We start from the raw sequence: 18,854 nt of genomic DNA, 5'->3' as shown, positions 1-18,854 counted from the left end.
CATAAACAGGCCCCTTTGCAGCACCATATTGACACCCCTCAATCACATGCACGCTAACTGTACTGCAGCAAATATTGTCACCGTGCTTGTAGTATCACTTCCTCCTCCTCGCTGATGCATGTCAGACACCCACTTAAACTCCTCTGGCATGTGACCAGATGAGGGAAGAAAACGTGTCCAAATTCCGCTCTTGCAAAATACTTCATTGAAGAGTTGTGTAAAATTTTGCATTATTTATTTATGAGCAGTAAAAAGATGAAGTTCCCCTCGGCTGCAGGGCTGTTCACAGCTCGGGGGTGATATACAGGAAGTGCACGGGGGGCTTTAAGAGGGAGAGAACACATTTATATGCACAGTGCCCTGTACTGAAATAGTGTGTGGTGAGTTGCCCTAAACTGGTAACACATCGTGCACAGCACACGCAGGTTCAGGACGCACGGACCAATCCGAGCTGTGCACAGGTCGAGCTGCTGTCAGGTCAGGTTTCGTGGTTAGTTTCCAACAGTTAACTGATAACTCTTACGTTTACTGACCGTCTCTCATACAGCAAACTGGTCTGAGGGCTGTTTGCTATGTTATCAGGCAGTGATCAAAGTTCCCATGGGAGGTATAAAAAATATGAATCAAATAGGTCAGTAAGCAATGCAACAATTAAACAACAGATTTATTTACATAAAAATAATAATCAATTATGTGATTATTTTCCCAGCAAACATTCACAAGTCTGGTTCTCAAGGGTGAAAACTCAGTTGTTGTCTTGTTCTTATATGAAAGTATATTGGATGTTTTTGAGGGGGGGGGGGCAACTGTTGGTCTGTAAAGCGAAACATTTCATGAGTTATTTTGTCATGTTCTATAACCAAGGCAATTCACTGATGACAAAAAGTATTTGCACAATTTAACCTGATCCATTCTTGCTTATAATTGTGTAAGTGGGTTTTATGCAAACTACATGAAACTATTTCATTTTGCTGACTCTATCTCAAAGTGTAGTATGGTTCCTGTTTTCACCTGGATGTCTGAACAGGAAATATTTATTTAGAATTCTTATATATCTACATTAACAAATCTTTGCAGTTTTCAGCCTCTTTAAGGCTTAAACCTCATTTATTTGTTCCCTTTCTCGAGAGTTGGAGAAAAGTGATAAAACGAAGTTAAGACTTCAGTTAAACCACAAAAGAAGGGGTGCATTTGTTTGAAAAGTTTTTTCTGATGTGAGGAATGGGCTGTAAATTAGTCCAACTTGATAGAATCTTTGGTGATTAGTGAACAGGAAATACTTCGGATGTGAGCGGGGCAACAGGCTTTCTGGGATGCTTGGTATTTACAGTGAAGCTGTAAACAGGAATTATGTAATTTCCATATATGGGTCAGAGAAATCTTCACCTCAGATAATCGTACTAATCTGTTGATGTGCAGGATGAAGGAAATGTTTAGTTCAGAGCAGTTTGAGTCCTGTTCATTTAAAAACATGTTTACATTTACAGTGATGCATTTCCCCTTAATGTGACCTCTCTGAAGAGCTGTTTTCTAACATGCATAGACAAGTATTCAAATAGCAGCTTTGAATAACAAGATAAGTCTAAGTGCTTTAGATGATGCAAGATAAGATAAGATATTACTGGATTTTCCTCCAGTTAATTTTATCCCATTTGCGAATCATGAAGAAATATTAGGAACAAAAACGTTTCTGTAAAAGTCCACAGAGGATCATTTTATAGCTGTTCTGCATTTTAGGGCTCCTCGTCCACGTTTGCTTAAATGTTGAGACTGCAAGTTTAATTTTGACCTTGGAGGAAGCATTTGGCAAAACATCCTTACGTCAACAGCTATTGTGGAGCTTTTGGCTGCATCACGGTGGCTGTTACCAAGGTCAAGAATATATTTTGAATTGAAGATTATTTGAATATGTTGTAGCAGAACGTAGCGATAAAATGCTAAAGCTGGAGAAATTTAGGTTGGACAGTTTGATTTTGAGGAGTTTCAACAGGATTTGATTGTGTGATTGAGTTTGTTTCAACTTAAGCTTCCCAGTGAAATAGAGTCATCTAAACGTGTGGAGGCTGTAGTTATATGAAACCTAGATACTTTTCACAAACTGTTTTTACCACGTGACAGTTTGGGTCATTTGAAATGTTCCAAAATGTTCCTTTATTTTACCAAACATGAGAGAAATATGCGATTCGTAAACAAGAAACAGTGAGTGAACTCTGGTGTGTTAAAGAGAACAAGGTCCACACACACACACACACACACACACACACACACACACACACACACACACACACACACACACACACACACACACACACACACACACACACACACACACACACACATAGCATCAGCACTCTTGTGTTGGTTTGGAGGAATGTCAGACATCTGGTGCAGACTTGTTCTGGCATACCTGTCCTGCACGTAAAGATTCTCCTTTTCTTATGTTTGGTGTTCAAGTTATTACATCACGTGAGCCGTGGGTTAGTTTGACAAGAGGCTTGAAAGAAAAATCCACTTTTTTCACACTGAGAACTTTTTAAAATGCATTCAATCATTGTATTTACAAATCCCTACAAATGTGTTGTCATGTGGTCCCAAGCTATCTGGAAGTTTTGTGGAAGTGCACATCTGTATTAAAAAAGTAGCTCTGAAATATTGATCATGATGTCGATACCATGGCAAAGGTCAAAGGTTTAAAGTAATTCAGCTCAGCCCTTGTCAGCAGAGACACGTATATGAACGTATTTAAAATCTCATCTGCACTTTATTTGAAAATAGACACTTGAGTCAATAAGAGTCAACAGTCTCATTAGAGAGTCACAGCGGTGCTTTGAGTTAATCATGCTTCGTGCTCACAGAGTTAAGCTGGTGTAACGTGTATTAAGTCCACCTTCTTCATAACAACTTGTTTTTTAGCTGCAGATTAACACAATATAAGCTGAGGCTGAAGAGACTTTCAATAGTTTTGCAGTAATTGGTCATAAACCAAAGCACTTGACAAACCAGGACCATGTAGAAATCCACTGACCAGAAATGTTTTTTATTAGGGAGGTGTGTTTCTCTTATTGTATAATTCTATCCCTAAAAGTTTACAGGAGTAAGACATGCTTTGGTCTGATTGTCATCAGAGTCCGACCGATTTACCAGTTAGCCAATATTATCAGAGCATTTCACAGGTTTCATTTCACAAAATAAAGAATCCAGAAAAGATTCCCATGTATGCTTATATATATTTTAATCAAGTTGATGGTCAAACTGTAAAACATCAAGCTGTTATTGTTGATCTTTAATCAACAGTTGAAATAGTATCTTTGTTATTGACTGTGTGACAAGCGAGCGTGTCCAAAATATTGATCATAGTATACGTTAGTGACACCGTCCACAGAGAGACGGGAGAAAACAAGCTCGTATTTTAAGAGAACGTCTGTCAACAGTTCTGCCTCCCATGAGGCTCTAGTGTTCTTATCTGTAATTACCAGAATGAGTTATCAGGTTTGTAATGTCTGTTGGGACTCTAATAATATATAATGTGAGAAGTTGTTCCTCCTCTACCTGTATAAACAGGCAAATATTGGCTGCACACAGATTTTTCAGTGAGAGCTTTTTACTGGCTTGAGGATTGTCAGGATGGACTCGATGACCCATGTTACGTAGTGGACAGTTAACCAGTGACTTTAACTCTGTTCACTTCAAATCATAGCTCTGATTCCATCCATCCATTTAATTCTCCTGATCCGGGGGTTGAGGCGGGTTCCAGACATCCCTCTCCTCAGCAACGCTTTCCAGCTCCTCCTGTGGGATCTAGCGTCGCTCCCAGGACCGATAGATTATGTAATAATAACTTATAATCCCTCCACAGAGTTCTGGGTCTACCCCAGGGTCTCCTCTCAGTAGTGTGCGTTCTCTTCCTCTTTATAGAGAGAACATGCTGAAAGGCGAGGACATACATTACAACCCTTGATCCATTTATGAATATGATTTGGTTTTGATGTCTACTTGGACCAAGTTGCGCTGTGTCCGTTCCAGTCTGGGTCAGTTGATGTTGACACACACGAGATTCATTAATATTGTTGCTTTTTTCATCTTGACTTCAGATCCAGTTACTTTAAGAATTTTCAATATAGCGCAAGAGGGGAGTCGGTGCAGCGTCAGCAGTAATGTGGGAATAGCAATTGAGCAAAAAAAAGATTGAGAAAAGATGAGATTGCAAATATGAGCGGCTGAAACGAGCTGTCTTTCCTTTGTCCATTTCTGTTTGGACGTCCCGGAGTTGCTCGGAGTAGAACCGCTGCTCCTTCACGCCGTAAGAGGACAGATGATGGTTCAGGCATCTAATCAGGATGCCTCCAAGGTGCCTTTTGTTGGAGGTTTACGACGCATGTGGGAGGAGACCTAGAGGTCGATCCAGAACTGGCTGAAGGGATAACATATCTGATCTGGTAACACCCCCAGGAAGAGCTGGAAAGCGTGGCCAGGGAGGATGTGTCTGGAAAACAAGCCATTCTGTGCAGCTTGATTGGACTTTTGGGTCCTGTCGGAGGTGTGCGCTCTAGTTTCTGTCTCGGTTCCTCTAAAGTGCAGTCAAAATAGATATGACTCGGACTCAGCACTTGTCAGAGTTTTTAGAGAGCTGCATGTTGAGGCCTGAGTGGTGATTACAAGTGCGTCCATCTGTGATTTGCGGACTGGTAGTCATCCAACATGGAGGAACTTCCTGGTGCTCCTGTTGATGTGAAACAGTCGGCCCGCTGTCGTCCTGGCAGCTCGTGGCAGGAATGGCTTTCGGATCGCCTCCGATTTGCTGTTAACGCCATCAGTCAGATGAAACGGGGTGGCGAGCGTAGACTCGACTGTACGGCTCAGCCTGGTTGCCAGGCAACAGGGCAAAGACCTCCTCGACAGGTCACTGGGCCTGTCTTTCAGGAGTGTACACGCAAGTGTGTGTGTGTGTGTGTGTGTGCTTGTACAGGTGTGTGCATGTGAATGACGGTGCAGATTTATGAACAAAAAGCTGTAAAGTGCGACTGCATTCCTCCCTGTGTTTTCTCCTGCGCCTCTTCTCTCTCTCTCTCTCTCTCTCTGACACACAAATGAATTCTCCACCCCCTCACATCGCCTCAAACCCAGCTGTGCCCCATCCCCTCCTGCCCACACACACACACACTCACTCTCACTCTATTTCTCTGTTTGACTTTATTTCTTATTCACTTTCTTTTCCTCTTGTCGTCTGTCTCTCAGTCTTTTTTTGTTGTTTCCTCTTTTTAAAACCACTCTCCTCTCAGTTTCTGTTCAGTGCTGACAGAGTTCAAGCAGATTGCACCCTGTTAACCTTCTTCACACCAACTTACTGTCGTCTCTGGTCTGTATTTTGAATTAAAACGGCACTAAACTAAATTTACTGCTCGTCTGGGTGTCCACTGATGCGACACCCCCCCACACGCTGTCTGTTGCTTAACCGCGAGAAACCCGAGGAAAATGCCGGCAGTTGCCACGGTGCCTCATGAAAATGTAACGAGATTGTGAATAATTAAGATTAAACCAGAGCGGTGTGTGTGTGTGTGTGTGTGTGTGTGTGTGTGTGTGTGTGTGTGTGTGTGTGTGTGTGTGTGTGTGAACTGTATTGATGTCCTAATCACATTTTAGTAGAAACTGTCACTGTAAAGTGGAAGTCACTAAATTCAGCAATGCTTCCGATTAGACTATAAAAATCCAGCAGCGACAGGAAGCAGATCACCAAGTCGAGCTGCAGTCGATCTGACCTATTTATCTAAATGGAATTCTGGTGTTGGTCTTGTTCGTGTCTTGATCTGTAGATGTGGCTGATCAAAATTTAAAGGGATGGATTGTCCTTTATTTCCGTCTGACCCAGAGTGAGAAAAACGCCTGTATGCAGTTTTCTGAACTGGGCTCGGATGGATCACTCTTTTGGATCATAGATAGCAAACAGACCTTCTCTCCCACTGAAGCAATCAGATCAGTCTGCTGATTCTTCTCTCAATCAATCGTTTAATGTCTCAAATGTCAAAACATGTTGAAAACAAAACAATTTCCAAAATCCAGAAGTAATGACTTCTTGCGACTTTTATCCAACAAATGTAAAAATATTTATATACAGTATATAAACATGTAAAGCAGAGAGAAGACCCACATTGATTCTGTGATTAAACTTGAATTTGAATATATTTGGTTTTTGATTGTCTGGGTCTTTGATATATTGTAGTGAAACTAAACCTCACACGTTATTGTTTTTTTTTTTTAACTCTGCAGCCTTTTATCTCGGAGCTGAGGTTTTTATCATCTCCACCACCATGGTTCTGTTCTTATAAGTGTTTGTCTGTTTGTTAAGAAGTTAGCAGGATTCCTCAAAAACTACTGATTAGATTTCAATGAAATTCTGTGGAGCTGTGGGGTGTGACCCAACAAAGAACCCATTACATTTCGGAGATGATTTCAGATAAGTGGGTGGATGCACAGTGAAGGTTCCCGGTTCTGTGTCTGCGAGGAGTTTGCATGTTCTCCTCGTGTCTGTGGAAGTTTTCTGCAGGTATTCTCTGGCCTCCGACCGTCCAAAGACCTTTTGATTGGGGTTAATTGTGTGTCTCTGTATGTGTTGTGCAGGGTTACACAAAAACTACTGAACCATTTTTATTGAAACTTGGTGGGAGGATGTGTAATAGGCCAAATTATTACTCATTAATGTTTGGAGCAGATTCGATTAGGGGGCCAGATCCAGGATATTATCGCAAGATTGATTTTTGCGAATTGCTCACAAAATAATGGAGAGATCTTGATGGAAAAATCAGTTATATTCAGAAAAAAGTACGTGTGAGAAGAATCTCAGTCTTCCAGGTTGTGGTATCTTCAGGAGCTTCACACAGGCGACCGGATTTCCTTGAGTTTCTTGAGGCTGTTTTTCCGTCTCATCAGAGCGGCTACTTCAGGCCGGAACTGAGCTGGATGAGAAGTGAAACATCTTCAAAAACAGTCGAGTCGCCTTTTTCCAACCATGCACAGCTCCTGACAAGAACAAAGTAGACTTCTCTAAAAGCCTGACTGTCCTTTGAGTGTGTTTCTGTCTTCATCATCAGCGACTGAGCTTCCATTTAAGCGTTTTTTTGTCCTTGCAGTTTCCTTGTAAATGGGACCATCATCCCTGTACTATATCAGGCTGGGAGTGTGCCGGATGTTTATTTCAGTCAGTGTGTGCTGAATGATTGAAGCAGTGAGCAGGAACATACAGTCTCATCAGGTGCCTGGCAGGAGGAGCCTGCAGCAGGAGCCTGCTGCCATTTGAAGCCGCCAACGTGAGAAGGTTCCTGTTGCAGCTTTAATCTTCTGGGGTGTGATAATGAGCTGTCCCAGCTCCACACTGCAGTTAAATCTAAAATCATCCAAACTGAAGCAATAAAACTAAATATAGACGTTGAAAAGCAAAAACTGGACGAATGGAAACTGCTGAAATATGAGGAGCTTATTGTGCAGTTACTAATGTTACATATTGACATTGAATCATGTCTTTGTTGCTGTTGTGTTGTTGATGGATTTGTTTCTGTCTCTCTCTCCACAGTGTGCTGTTTTGTAGTCCATAAGCGCTGTCATGAGTTTGTCACCTTTTCTTGTCCGGGGGCCGACAAGGGACCAGCGTCGGACGTAAGTGAAAACATGCAAACACAACTACATCTACTTTCTTTATTTAATTCTTAGTTTTTTTTATTTGTAGTCAGGCGTTAAAAATGTTTTCTGAGGATGAACAGTGAAGCAGATCCCTCCACTTGTGTCCAAGTTAAATATTAATTGTGCTCATGGTTAGTGATTCTAATGATGCTTGTTAATAACATTTGCAAGATCAGCACTGTCACAACTTTTTGTCCGTCCATGTACTTTCATGTATGTGCTGCTTAATGAATACACATGCACACACATACATTTTGTCTCTCGGTACAAATGAGGACTATGAGCCCTAACCTGATTCTAAATTCTAACCTCTTTCTCAACTTACAAACTGTTCTCTGAAGTAGAAGTTTTATACCTCGATTAATAAGCAGATTATAACCTGTGTCTGCTGCAGAGTCATTTGACCCAGGAGTGAATGCAGATACAGACACAAAGCCACATGTTAGTGGTTGTTATTGGGTTTTTTGACCAGTGGAAAAGGAGCTTTACAGCAGAAATGTCTTCACAAGGATCGTAAAAGCCCAATCTTCCACACACGCACGCATGCACGCACATAAACACCTCTCGTGCACTCCCCTGGTGACCTTTTGGCTCCAAATCACCCTGAGACATGTCAGTAAGGAGAAAATGTGCTGCCTGGCTGCCTCAGGTTAATGAGCCAATATCTCTCATTGACACACACACGTACACTCACTCACTCACTCACACGCTCGCTCGCTCACACACACACACACACCCACCCACCATATTCCTTGATGTTAATCAATCTCGATTTCTTTCTGTGTTGTTGTCACCAAAGCCGTTTAGTTGTTTCCTATTTTTGTACTTCCTGCAGACTCACTCGGTCAGTGCTCCACTTTCTCTTGCGGTGTTTTGGTTCTTGCTCTTTTTCGTAATGGAGGAAATATTTAAAGGATGACACCAAATCATTAATTCTGTTCACCTTGTTTTGGGATGGCATCAAAAATCTGAAACAGATGAACTAAAGTGTGACTTTTGTCACAGGATATTTTTGATTTTGTTGTATTTGCATTGTGAAGAAATGTGCACGCTGCCTTGTTCTTCTGTGTGTGTGTGGTGTGTTGGGATGGCTCGGGGCAGATGCAGTTTATTAAACAACGCATCGATGTGTGAAAAATATCTGAGGTTGATGCAGCTTCCAGGTTTGATGTGAAATGTTGAAATCTCCTGGTAACAAAATTACCGTTGTTGCTAAATTCATTTCAAAACAACTTTGTCCCTTGAGGGCAATTCTAGGGTGACGCAAATGTAAAATGGCACGATCTCTTCTATTTTTTTTTACCCCCACCAACGAGGTTTTCACCCATGTCCGTTAGTTGAATTGTCAGTAGGATTACACAAAACCACCTAAACTGGTTTCCATTAAAATCGGTGGAAGGAGGTGGTATGAGTCAGGGAAGATCCATTGAAGTATGATGCACATGTGGATCAGGACGTTTTTTTCTCTTTAACATGGAGAAATGGGGCGTTTGTCAACATCATCTAGTTTCTTCAGTAATGTGAATACAACGTGATTTGTCATGATCAAGTGAAAAGAATGTGATATTGAATCAATATTTTAGATGTGTTTACATTAGATTTTTAAACACCTTGTTCTCAAAATTACATTTATGGAAGAAGTGTCGGAGCCCTGACCTTAACCCCATCCATCACCTGAACACCTCTGTGACGAACTGGAACCTGGACTGTGAGCCAGATCCTATCATCTAACATCTGGTTGACTTCACTGAGCAAATCTCTGCAGCCAGAGTCCAAAATACTGTTTGAAATTCCTCCTTGAAGAGTCGACATTCATCAAAATACAATGTTTTTATTATGGTTGTAGCACGACTGAATCATTCTGATGAGCACATACTTTATCGGGCAGATAGTTCCTGTGGGGACAAATTAAACCTAAGCTTTCTGAAAGGTTAGACTTCAGAAGAAGTGAAGTAAATATGCTGTCTGTTATAGATCATGTTTCAATGGAAACAGGAACTCTACCACATTGATTACTTTTACTCTTTGTTTGTGCTTCTGCAGGATCCTCGGAGTAAACACAAGTTTAAGGTCCACACTTACTCCAGCCCCACCTTCTGCGACCACTGTGGCTCCCTCCTGTATGGGCTGATACACCAGGGCATGAAATGTGACCGTGAGTACGGAAGTGTGTGTGTCTGTCTGGGCTATAAGCAGAACTTCCCATTTTGCCTGACTTGTATATCACGGGTTTGCACTTCCACTTCACAGAAAATAAGTGTTGTATTGTGGCCAAAACACCTCACCCCGTGTGGTTTTAGTGTGAATTCGAAGTCACTAACAGGTCGCCTGCTGCAGGTCCGAGGTCATATACTTGATTTTTTTTGTTCTTTTTTTCTTGCTCAATGTTTTACGTCTTCCTTTTTCTGTTTTTTTCTGTTCAAGACAATTTCTAAAAAAGAATCTGCTGCACCACTTTTTTTTAAAACATATGTGCAGCAGTGCTTTCTGCCTTGATGCTTGACCTGTTTGGTTTAGTTTGAACCATAGACTGTATATAAACGTCGAAAATGGATCTCCATTTCCTCCTGTTGTACAAAAATTACGCCTGGATACCGGTGCAGCCATCTTTGCTGGTGAAGTCATTTATACACTGAGTGCTATTCAGAGAGCTTTGAGCAGATTCTTTGGGAAAAAAAATCGTTTTATAGTAAGAAATCTCAAAACATATCTCTATTAAAACCTGATGTGTGCTACATCTAAATGATTTCATAGCAGCTTCACCCTAAAATTGTAAACTTGATGGAAATGAAATCTTTTCATATTCTAAGTGTTACCTTTTACATAGATACCAAGATTATTCATTTAGACCCTGTAGCTGCAGAGAAATGCTGTATTCATTTTAGGCATGCAATTTCTGAACAGGAACCTCAGAAAAGAGCTGAGGTAAGAAGAGGATGTACAACTCTGTGCAAAAGGACGGTGCTTTGAAAATAATGCCATGAATAGTTCTTATCTGTTAACGTCACACAAAGTGCATCAAACTAAACCAAATTCATTTTTTCCGTGACCACTCTTTGGGTTTAAATGTGCGCCAGTTCTCCGAAGTTCACCTGCACACGTCATTCTCAAGGTACTTGGCAGGTTTGTTGTTCGTGGAGAACGTCTGTGTTCTGTCTCTTCATGTCAACCCAGGACGACTCTGTGATGTTGAGATCAGGGCTCCGCGGGGGCCCACGCCATCTGTTACAGGACTGAAGATACTGTCGTTGTTTATGACTCTGGCTGAATGTTTGAAGCCGTTGTCATGCTGCAGAATAAATTTGAGACTGATCAGACAACTCTCTGATGGCATTGCATGATGGGTAAAAAAAGCAAAACAGCTGCAGTGCCCAAAACATTTGCACATTAAGTAAATAATTTGTTAACCCTGATAACACATATGTAAGAGTGAAGGGATTTCTCCTTCTCCACTTACTTTGTTAGGTAATTATGTTTATTAAAAAGTGTGTGACATAGTTATCTGTATAATTTAACTTTAGAAGATGCCTCTTTTTCTTCCTGTATCCAGCATCTTATCAGTTCATCCTGAAGTCACAGTTAGTATTGTGCTGCAGGTGATGTGCCTCATCACGTCAGTGTTTAGTAAAAATATAATAATGAGCTTTTGATACACGTCAAAGATGATAATTTAATATGGATACAGTGGACTCACCGACCAAATCCAAACAAACCAGAAACCCTGGAGATGCTCAGTCTGCAGAACTGATCACCAGTCTCCTCTGACACGTCACTCATCAAACTCCAGTTTGTTCCACAGCTCATTATCTCCACATTAAATCATCCCCAACTGCAGTAAATATGGAAAACACTGCTGTCGCTTTGTTATCCAGTAACATTGGAGCTGAATTATAATGAACCCATTAGATTGTGATGATTTGATTTGTCAGCTGGAAAAAAAAGTCACATGCTGATTTTTTTTTTATGCAAAAGAGAAACTGATTAACAAATATTTTACTCATATTTTACTCACTGAATCTACAACTTTCTTTGAATTTTTGGAAAATCTAACTTTTACATCCTTTCATTTTATTATTATTGTATTCATATATTTTAAATTATGTTATTTGTCAAACTTCCTCTTTGCATTGATATGTATTTGTTGAAGTGAGACCACAGTGGTCTTTAAGCTCAGGATCCAGTCCCTCCTAACTCTGTCTTTTGTTCTCTCTGGTGCTGGAGGAACTTACAGCGAAGCTACAAAGCTCTTAATACACAAGCAGGATGTTTTAGAGGTTGAGATATTTTCTACTAAGATGTGAGACGTTCTGCTGCATCAGGCACTTTTTTACTTCTGGGTCCGTCATCCCTCTGAGTGGATTAAATCTGTAATCGTACAGTGTCTCAAAGTAAAGTAACATGAATAAAGGATGTGTTCAGTGCACTAACTGATGGAGATGAAGCAGAGTCAGGTTATTGACAGGACCTCAGTACCACCCACTGATCTGAGTGGAGGTAAACATCGTCTATCGGAGCAGTCTGACATCAAGTGGACACACTGAGCAATTACATCACATCTTTCTTTTCACTGTTGAACATTAGGAAATAGAAGTATTACCTGTTTTTTTTTTTTTGCCTGTGCAGCTTTACTCACTGCTGTACTGTGCATATTAATCTAAAACAAAGTCCCATCATTATGATGAACACTTTATTTGGTTTTAAACAATAACAGCCACCACGGATTACTGCATACACACAGAGAGAAACTTCAGCAATACAAATATATATATATATATATATATATATATATATATATATATATATATATATATATATTTCAATGCACACGAGCTGAAGATAGAGTAGATTCAAACTGTAAAAATAATAATTTAAAAAATCCAATTACAGTGAAGGGGTTCAGGGCCACAGGGATTTGCATCTTAATTGATGTATGACAAATACAGTTAAATTACATGTAAAAGGACTGTTACTTGATTATGAGACGTGTCATGGGCTTTTAATGTGACTCAGGTACTTGTGTCATTAACTGAGTCACATTTTAAGGCATGCTCTTCAAGGACAAACACATGGACCACGTGTCCGATGGGATAATTGCAGATTACAAGATTTTTGCTTGTCCCAGATACTTTTTTGGCACTTCGGATCTTTAAGTTCTTATCTGTCACGCAACCACCAGGGAGGAGTCTGATTGGTCCCTTATTCATTCTGAAGCTTTACAACAACCTCAAACTTGCAGCCAGAGTCAGGAAGAACTACACACAGTTGGACAACCAGTCTGACAGCTACCCTGCAAACCTGCCGGTGTTCTGGTATCTAAGAACTGGTGCCTTTATAAAGAAAGAGATCTGTCGAATCAAATATCTGAGGAATGTTAAGTGTGGCTTCTTTCACCTCAACGCAATTTGCAAAATTAAGTAATTTCCATCACTTTGCTGCATTGCAAAAAGTTTCTATAATATCCTGTTGCATTGATTTGATGCACTTTACTCTGTTATCAGCCAGAGCTCCCTCCATTGTCCTCAGTTAAAACTAAATGCTGCTGCGTGGCTCATAACCGGCACAAATAAATATGACCATATCACCCCTGTGCTCGCCTCCATACGCTGGCTCCCTGTTAAATGTCGTATTGATTTTAAAATTCTATAATGCTGTTGAGGCCTTGATTGACCTTGCACCCAAATACCTTTCAGATTTATTGACCTGGTATCTCCCCTGTCATCCGCCAAGATCTAGGGATGGCGCCTCGCTGGTGGCCTCAGGGTGACCCAGCCTTTGTCATCACAGCCCCCGCATTCTGGAATTCGCTCCCCATTATACTTAAACAAACAAAATTCTCCACCTTCTTTTAAATCCCTTTTGCTTATGATTGACATAAGCTCATATTAACCCAGACTAATCCTCCTTATTTATTTATATAACTTTCTCTGCTCATGTTCCATTGTTTTATATTTTCCTGTTTCTTCCTTTTAAAGCACTTTCTAACATTGTGAAGAAAAGTGATATATAAATAAAGTTATCATTATGATTTGAGTGGGGTGAGGTTCTGCAGCATTGAGATGGAGAGGTGGCTCAGTGACCTCTGGCTCCATCAGCAGCTCCATGTTACAAAAAAAAAAAAAAAAATCTTTTCTGGCGAGTGAATTCTCATAGGTTTTGCATCAATGACCTCAACGCTCCTCGTCTGAAATACGTTTTGTGGTTTGTGCTCCCTCTTGTCTACGGATTTTGATATTCCTGTAGTCGCTCCAGCAGTTATAGACATAAAGATCTGTTTCCTGGTGTTGGGAAGTACCACTCAGCCTTTGAAAACAGTTGTGTAATGTCTCCCGCGGCTCTGCAGAGACTTCTTTGAAGTCTGGAAAAGAAATTAGCCGAGTCATATCATCAGGGGTTTCTGTCAGCTTAAGGAAAGCCTGTGTTACAAAGTGAGGTTATGGAGTTTGAAAGATGTGGCAGGCGGGGAGGCTTTAATGAATAAGATGACACAGCACTGCCTCACATTATGGGAAGTGAGACTCACAGTATTTCTGGGACTTTAAAATCTCCTCAGCTCAGGCTGCTTCCTTTCTCACCTAATCTTTTTACTCCCCCTCCGCAGTGACAGACAGTCGCCAGAGGCTTTGTGTTTTCAGGTTCCCTTTCTTTTAAACTGTATATCTCAAGAACACTTGGTACAAATGTTCTGATTAGATTTTGGTGGTGTAAGGTCAAAGGTCAAGGTTGCTGTGACCTCTTATATCTGCCTTGGAACACGGTATCTCAGTAACATCTTAAATGTCTAAATACATTCACTTGGATTCATAGATTAACTGATTCGATTTTAGTGATCGAGGGTCAAAGTTCAAGGTCATAGTGACTCATGGACGCATTCTCTTTATAATGCATAAAGAGAATCTGATTTGATTTGGGTGGTCAAAGGACATTTGTCATGGTGACCTTGCAAAACATATTTTTGTCTTCTTGTACCTGATATCTCAAATTTCAGTGGTCAGAGGTCATGGTGACCGGCCCTGGTTGGTGGAGGTGTACATCCACAGGGCAGTAATTGTTTAATTCGTCTTTTAACATTTGGCGTCAGGGTTCCGCAGCCTGAGGACAGTGGTGTCTCTTTAGTCTGGTGATGTAGAACTCCGAGCATGTGCTGGACAGATTTTGAGGCTAATTATAGCAAACTTGCATTTTTTTTCTTAATTTGACTTGTGCGTTTGTGTGTGTGTCTGTGTTTAGACTGTATGATGAACATCCACAAGCGGTGTGTGACCAACGTTCCGAGCTTGTGCGGGACAGATCACACCGAGAGGAGAGGACGCATCCACATCTCTGCCCAGATCACTGAGGACAAACTTACCGTCAGCAGTGAGTGCTCCATCTCTCTCTCTCTCTCTCTCTCTGTTTGCCTCTTTTACACACGCTTTTTTCCCTTCTCGCACACACGAGAGCAAGAGAACACCTCCCAAAGCTCTTTATCGGCCTAAGAGTAAAACTGGAAAGTCCATTAGTCGATCAATGATCCAACGATTGACCCACATCACCACTGGGAGGTGCATCCACGTGCTAGCAGGCTCTCTCTCTCTCGCTCAGACAGCTGTGGATTGATTATGGAAGATAAACTAAACTGTCGTTAAGTGTTGTCAAATGTAGCCAGAGTTATTTAGGGCAGAGACTTCACCTCCTGCCGTCCTCTCCAAAGGACAAACTCCACTTTGATGTTTTCTTCTTCTGCCACTTATTTTTATCCATGTCTTGAACCTCCCTCCCTCCCACAGTCAAAGAAGCTAGGAACCTGGTGCCCATGGACCCTAACGGCCTGTCAGACCCTTACGTCAAACTCAAACTGATCCCAGACCCCAAGAGCGAGAGCAAGCAGAAGACCAAGACCATCAAATGTTGCCTCAACCCAACCTGGAACGAGACCTTCACTTTGTGAGACTCCTTCTGCACTGATACCCTGCATTAGTTTTTAGGCTTCACACCTCGTCGACGTAGATTTTGCTTCAGTTTGAATATAACTTGTTTTGGTTTTGGCCTCATTTTCTGTCACATAAGCAGGCAGCTCACTGGAGCTCTTGCAAGTGACCCTGTCCTCGTTCTGTTTCCTGCTTTTGCTTGTTGATATTCAGGCTGTTCTAGGTTATTGTGACTGCTGGGAAATGCACAGGCATGAAAAAATGTCAAATGTGGAGGCCTTTATCAGAATAAATCATGGGAGATGTGAAAGATGAAGCTTTAAAATCAAATTATGACCTTGGTTTTCATTTATCTTCTTTTATCTGCTCCTCCATCTGACGGTCCCTCATCTTTTTCTCTCGTTTCTTAGCAACCTAAAAGAAAGTGACAAGGACCGCCGTCTGTCGGTGGAGATCTGGGACTGGGATTTGACCAGTAGGAATGACTTCATGGGATCACTGTCCTTTGGGATCTCAGAACTACAAAAACAAGGGATCGATGGATGGTAAGACTCAGGTTGAGGAAGGGAGAGATGGAGGAAAATTAGGTTCACGTGACATTGCTCTGTTTCTGTTCTGGGTTTCAGGTTTAAGCTGCTGTCCCAGGAGGAAGGAGAATACTTTAATGTTCCTGTTCAGCCGGATGGAGAGGACGGCAACGAGGAGCTTCGACAAAAGTTTGAGGTGAGACTCACAGCAACAACAAATCCAGCTCAGACCTGGTATTAAAGTCTGTCCTGAGTGATCTGATCTCAAGAGGTCAGCGCTAAGTTCAGGTGTGAACGCACCCAAATCTGTTTTCAGTGCGTCTTAAGATCCGATCACTCAAAACACATTGGAAGGTGGTCTTCCTACTCAGCTGATGTCCTCTGACCCACTTCACTTTACAATGAGTCAGACGTGTTTTTGTTCTGTTTGTGACCAACACCACAATATCAACACTGACCAGCGCATGATGACACTTTGTAGCGAAGCTGTCTGAGATTCATTCAGCCCCTCCCGACTCCACTCACTGTCTTTCCCTCTCATAGGCGCCACCACACACACACACACAAAAGCACTTTACACAGAATGAATTCAATCTCTGGCGGTAACAGGAAGGCATGTGAGAGAAAGAACGCAGTCCACTTGTGATTGCATCTATCAGGAGGGATCTTAATACTTGGTCTGAACAGGGTCAAAGACGTAAAATGATAACTGGTTTTATTTGTGCTTGTGTTTTTTGTAACATAATCCCTTTGTTATCTTGCTCGTTTCCTGCCTGTAACTGCCTCTCTCCGTAGAGAGCAAGGGTGGGTCCAGGGAAGCCCACAGACTCGTCCTCCTCCTCCTCGATGTACAAGTACGACAGCAATGGCAATCAGGACCGTGTCAAGCTCTCAGACTTCAATTTCATCATGGTTCTGGGAAAAGGCAGCTTCGGCAAGGTGATTCTCCACGATGGAAAATCTCAACCGGATGGTATAGAAATGAAATTTCCCCTGATGTTCATATCTGCAGTTTTGATTCACTCCATCAGGTGATGCTGGCTGAAAGGAAGGGTACGGACGAGTTGTACGCCATCAAGATCCTGAAGAAGGATGTGGTGATCCAGGATGACGACGTGGAGTGCACCATGGTGGAGAAGAGAGTCCTCGCTCTGGCGGGGAAACCACCTTTCCTCACTCAGCTGCACTCTTGTTTCCAGACCATGGTAGAGCACATCATGCAGAAACATTTACCCCTGATGTTTACTCTCCTCTGCTTCCTCACACCTTTATCTTTGTGTCCTAGGACCGACTGTATTTTGTGATGGAGTATATAAATGGAGGAGACCTCATGTACCAGATCCAACAGGTCGGCAAGTTCAAGGAGCCTCATGCTGTGTGAGTACACACACAGGGAGGAGATGAATAATAAGATGTTTTATGTGATCATAACAATGAGTGGCACACAAAAAACAATGTTTCTTGAGATGTTTAAGAAAGTGAAGAAGAATTCTTCACTTTACTCCCTGAACCATCCTTCATTCAGCACACCCTTACACCAAGTTTTGAAGGCATAACTCTCAGCTGATAACATGGGTAGAAGCTGCAGAAATCCATTCATTAATAAGTTAGTTGAACACATATACACTCTTGTACACAATAAAATATGTTTACATTCAGTGATACTCAACAAACAACAGTATATTTATCAAGTGTTTGTCTGTTTCTCAGGTTTTATGCTGCAGAAATCGCCATCGGACTCTTCTTCCTTCACTCCAAAGGCATCGTGTATCGGTGAGTCAGCGTCAGCCTGCAGGTGCCGTTAACAACCATTTCAGAAAGTTTAGCTGCGTTTAAAACCCCTGTGTGTATTTGTACGTGTGTGTTTTCAGGGATCTGAAGCTGGACAACGTGATGCTGGACTCAGAGGGACATATCAAGATCGCCGACTTTGGCATGTGCAAAGAGAACATGTTGGACGGAGTGACCACGAAGACTTTCTGTGGAACACCAGACTACATTGCTCCAGAGGTTTGTTCATAGGTTTAAATGTTGTTTGGCACATGACTTTCATTTTAATCATTTATCGTGTGATTGAGTCTCAGGAGTTTATCACTGTGTCTTGTAGATCATAGCCTATCAGCCTTATGGGAAGTCTGTGGACTGGTGGGCCTTCGGAGTGCTGCTGTATGAAATGCTCGCTGGACAGGTTTGTATGCAACCTTAACTTATTGAAAGGAAACGCCAGTACCGCAAATGATATGTAATATTTGTGCCCCTCCAGCCGCCTTTTGACGGGGAGGATGAGGATGAGTTGTTTCAATCGATCATGGAGCATCATGTCTCATACCCCAAATCCATGTCCAAAGAAGCTGTTGCCATCTGCAAGGGGGTGAGGGCACACACTCGAATGCCACACACAGGTCGAATCTAAACCCACTCCCACTGAATAAAATCGGGGGGGTTTGAAAATTGTTGGAAACACTTTGGATTATGTAAGTACACAAATCAACAAAATATATCACATAGGTCGAATTGTGTTTAGACATTTTGATGAGGAATTGTTCCATATTATATCTGTAAGGCTCTTCTTTATCTGTGGTCCCTGGAAAGATGTAATCAAGTCATCCTAGACAAAACATGATCATAGTCCATAGTTTAGTGATGAGTAAAATATGAAACACACAAGCACAAAAAACAATAATATGCTGAAACATTATTATGAATGTGCTTTTTGTGTCTGCACAATGAAATATGAAAAGCAGAAGCT

The 18,854-nt window shown here is 41.5% G+C and overlaps 1 protein-coding gene across 5 annotated transcripts in view; it reads left to right on the top strand.

Moving 5' to 3' along the window:
• The window catches only part of LOC109638270 (protein kinase C beta type), a 28,507-nt gene that overhangs the window by 2,711 nt on the left and 6,942 nt on the right, over window positions 1-18,854 (top strand). For 3 of the 5 annotated variants that reach the window (XR_002203316.2, XM_020101174.2, XM_020101173.2), the window contains exons 3-15: window positions 7,565-7,647; window positions 9,715-9,826; window positions 14,899-15,027; window positions 15,438-15,594; window positions 15,989-16,123; window positions 16,205-16,301; window positions 16,901-17,044; window positions 17,137-17,310; window positions 17,391-17,482; window positions 17,816-17,878; window positions 17,977-18,115; window positions 18,213-18,293; window positions 18,369-18,476. Coding sequence is in view for 2 of the 5 variants with exons in the window: in XM_020101174.2 (XP_019956733.1) it covers window positions 7,565-7,647; window positions 9,715-9,826; window positions 14,899-15,027; window positions 15,438-15,594; window positions 15,989-16,123; window positions 16,205-16,301; window positions 16,901-17,044; window positions 17,137-17,310; window positions 17,391-17,482; window positions 17,816-17,878; window positions 17,977-18,115; window positions 18,213-18,293; window positions 18,369-18,476 (1,514 nt within the window). In the remaining 3 variants the exon portion in view is untranslated. Of the gene's footprint in view, window positions 1-7,564; window positions 7,648-9,714; window positions 9,827-14,898; window positions 15,028-15,437; window positions 15,595-15,988; window positions 16,124-16,204; window positions 16,302-16,900; window positions 17,045-17,136; window positions 17,311-17,390; window positions 17,483-17,815; window positions 17,879-17,976; window positions 18,116-18,212; window positions 18,294-18,368; window positions 18,580-18,854 lie in introns of all 5 variants that reach the window. The other 2 variants (XR_011243760.1, XR_011243761.1) reach the window with 1 other exon arrangement.

This window comes from Paralichthys olivaceus, chromosome 8 (genome assembly GCF_024713975.1).
Source record: "Paralichthys olivaceus isolate ysfri-2021 chromosome 8, ASM2471397v2, whole genome shotgun sequence".
Lineage (NCBI taxonomy): Eukaryota > Metazoa > Chordata > Actinopteri > Pleuronectiformes > Paralichthyidae > Paralichthys > Paralichthys olivaceus.
The sequence above is the reverse complement of the archived record's forward strand: the minus strand, read 5'-3'. Positions and strand labels throughout refer to the sequence as shown.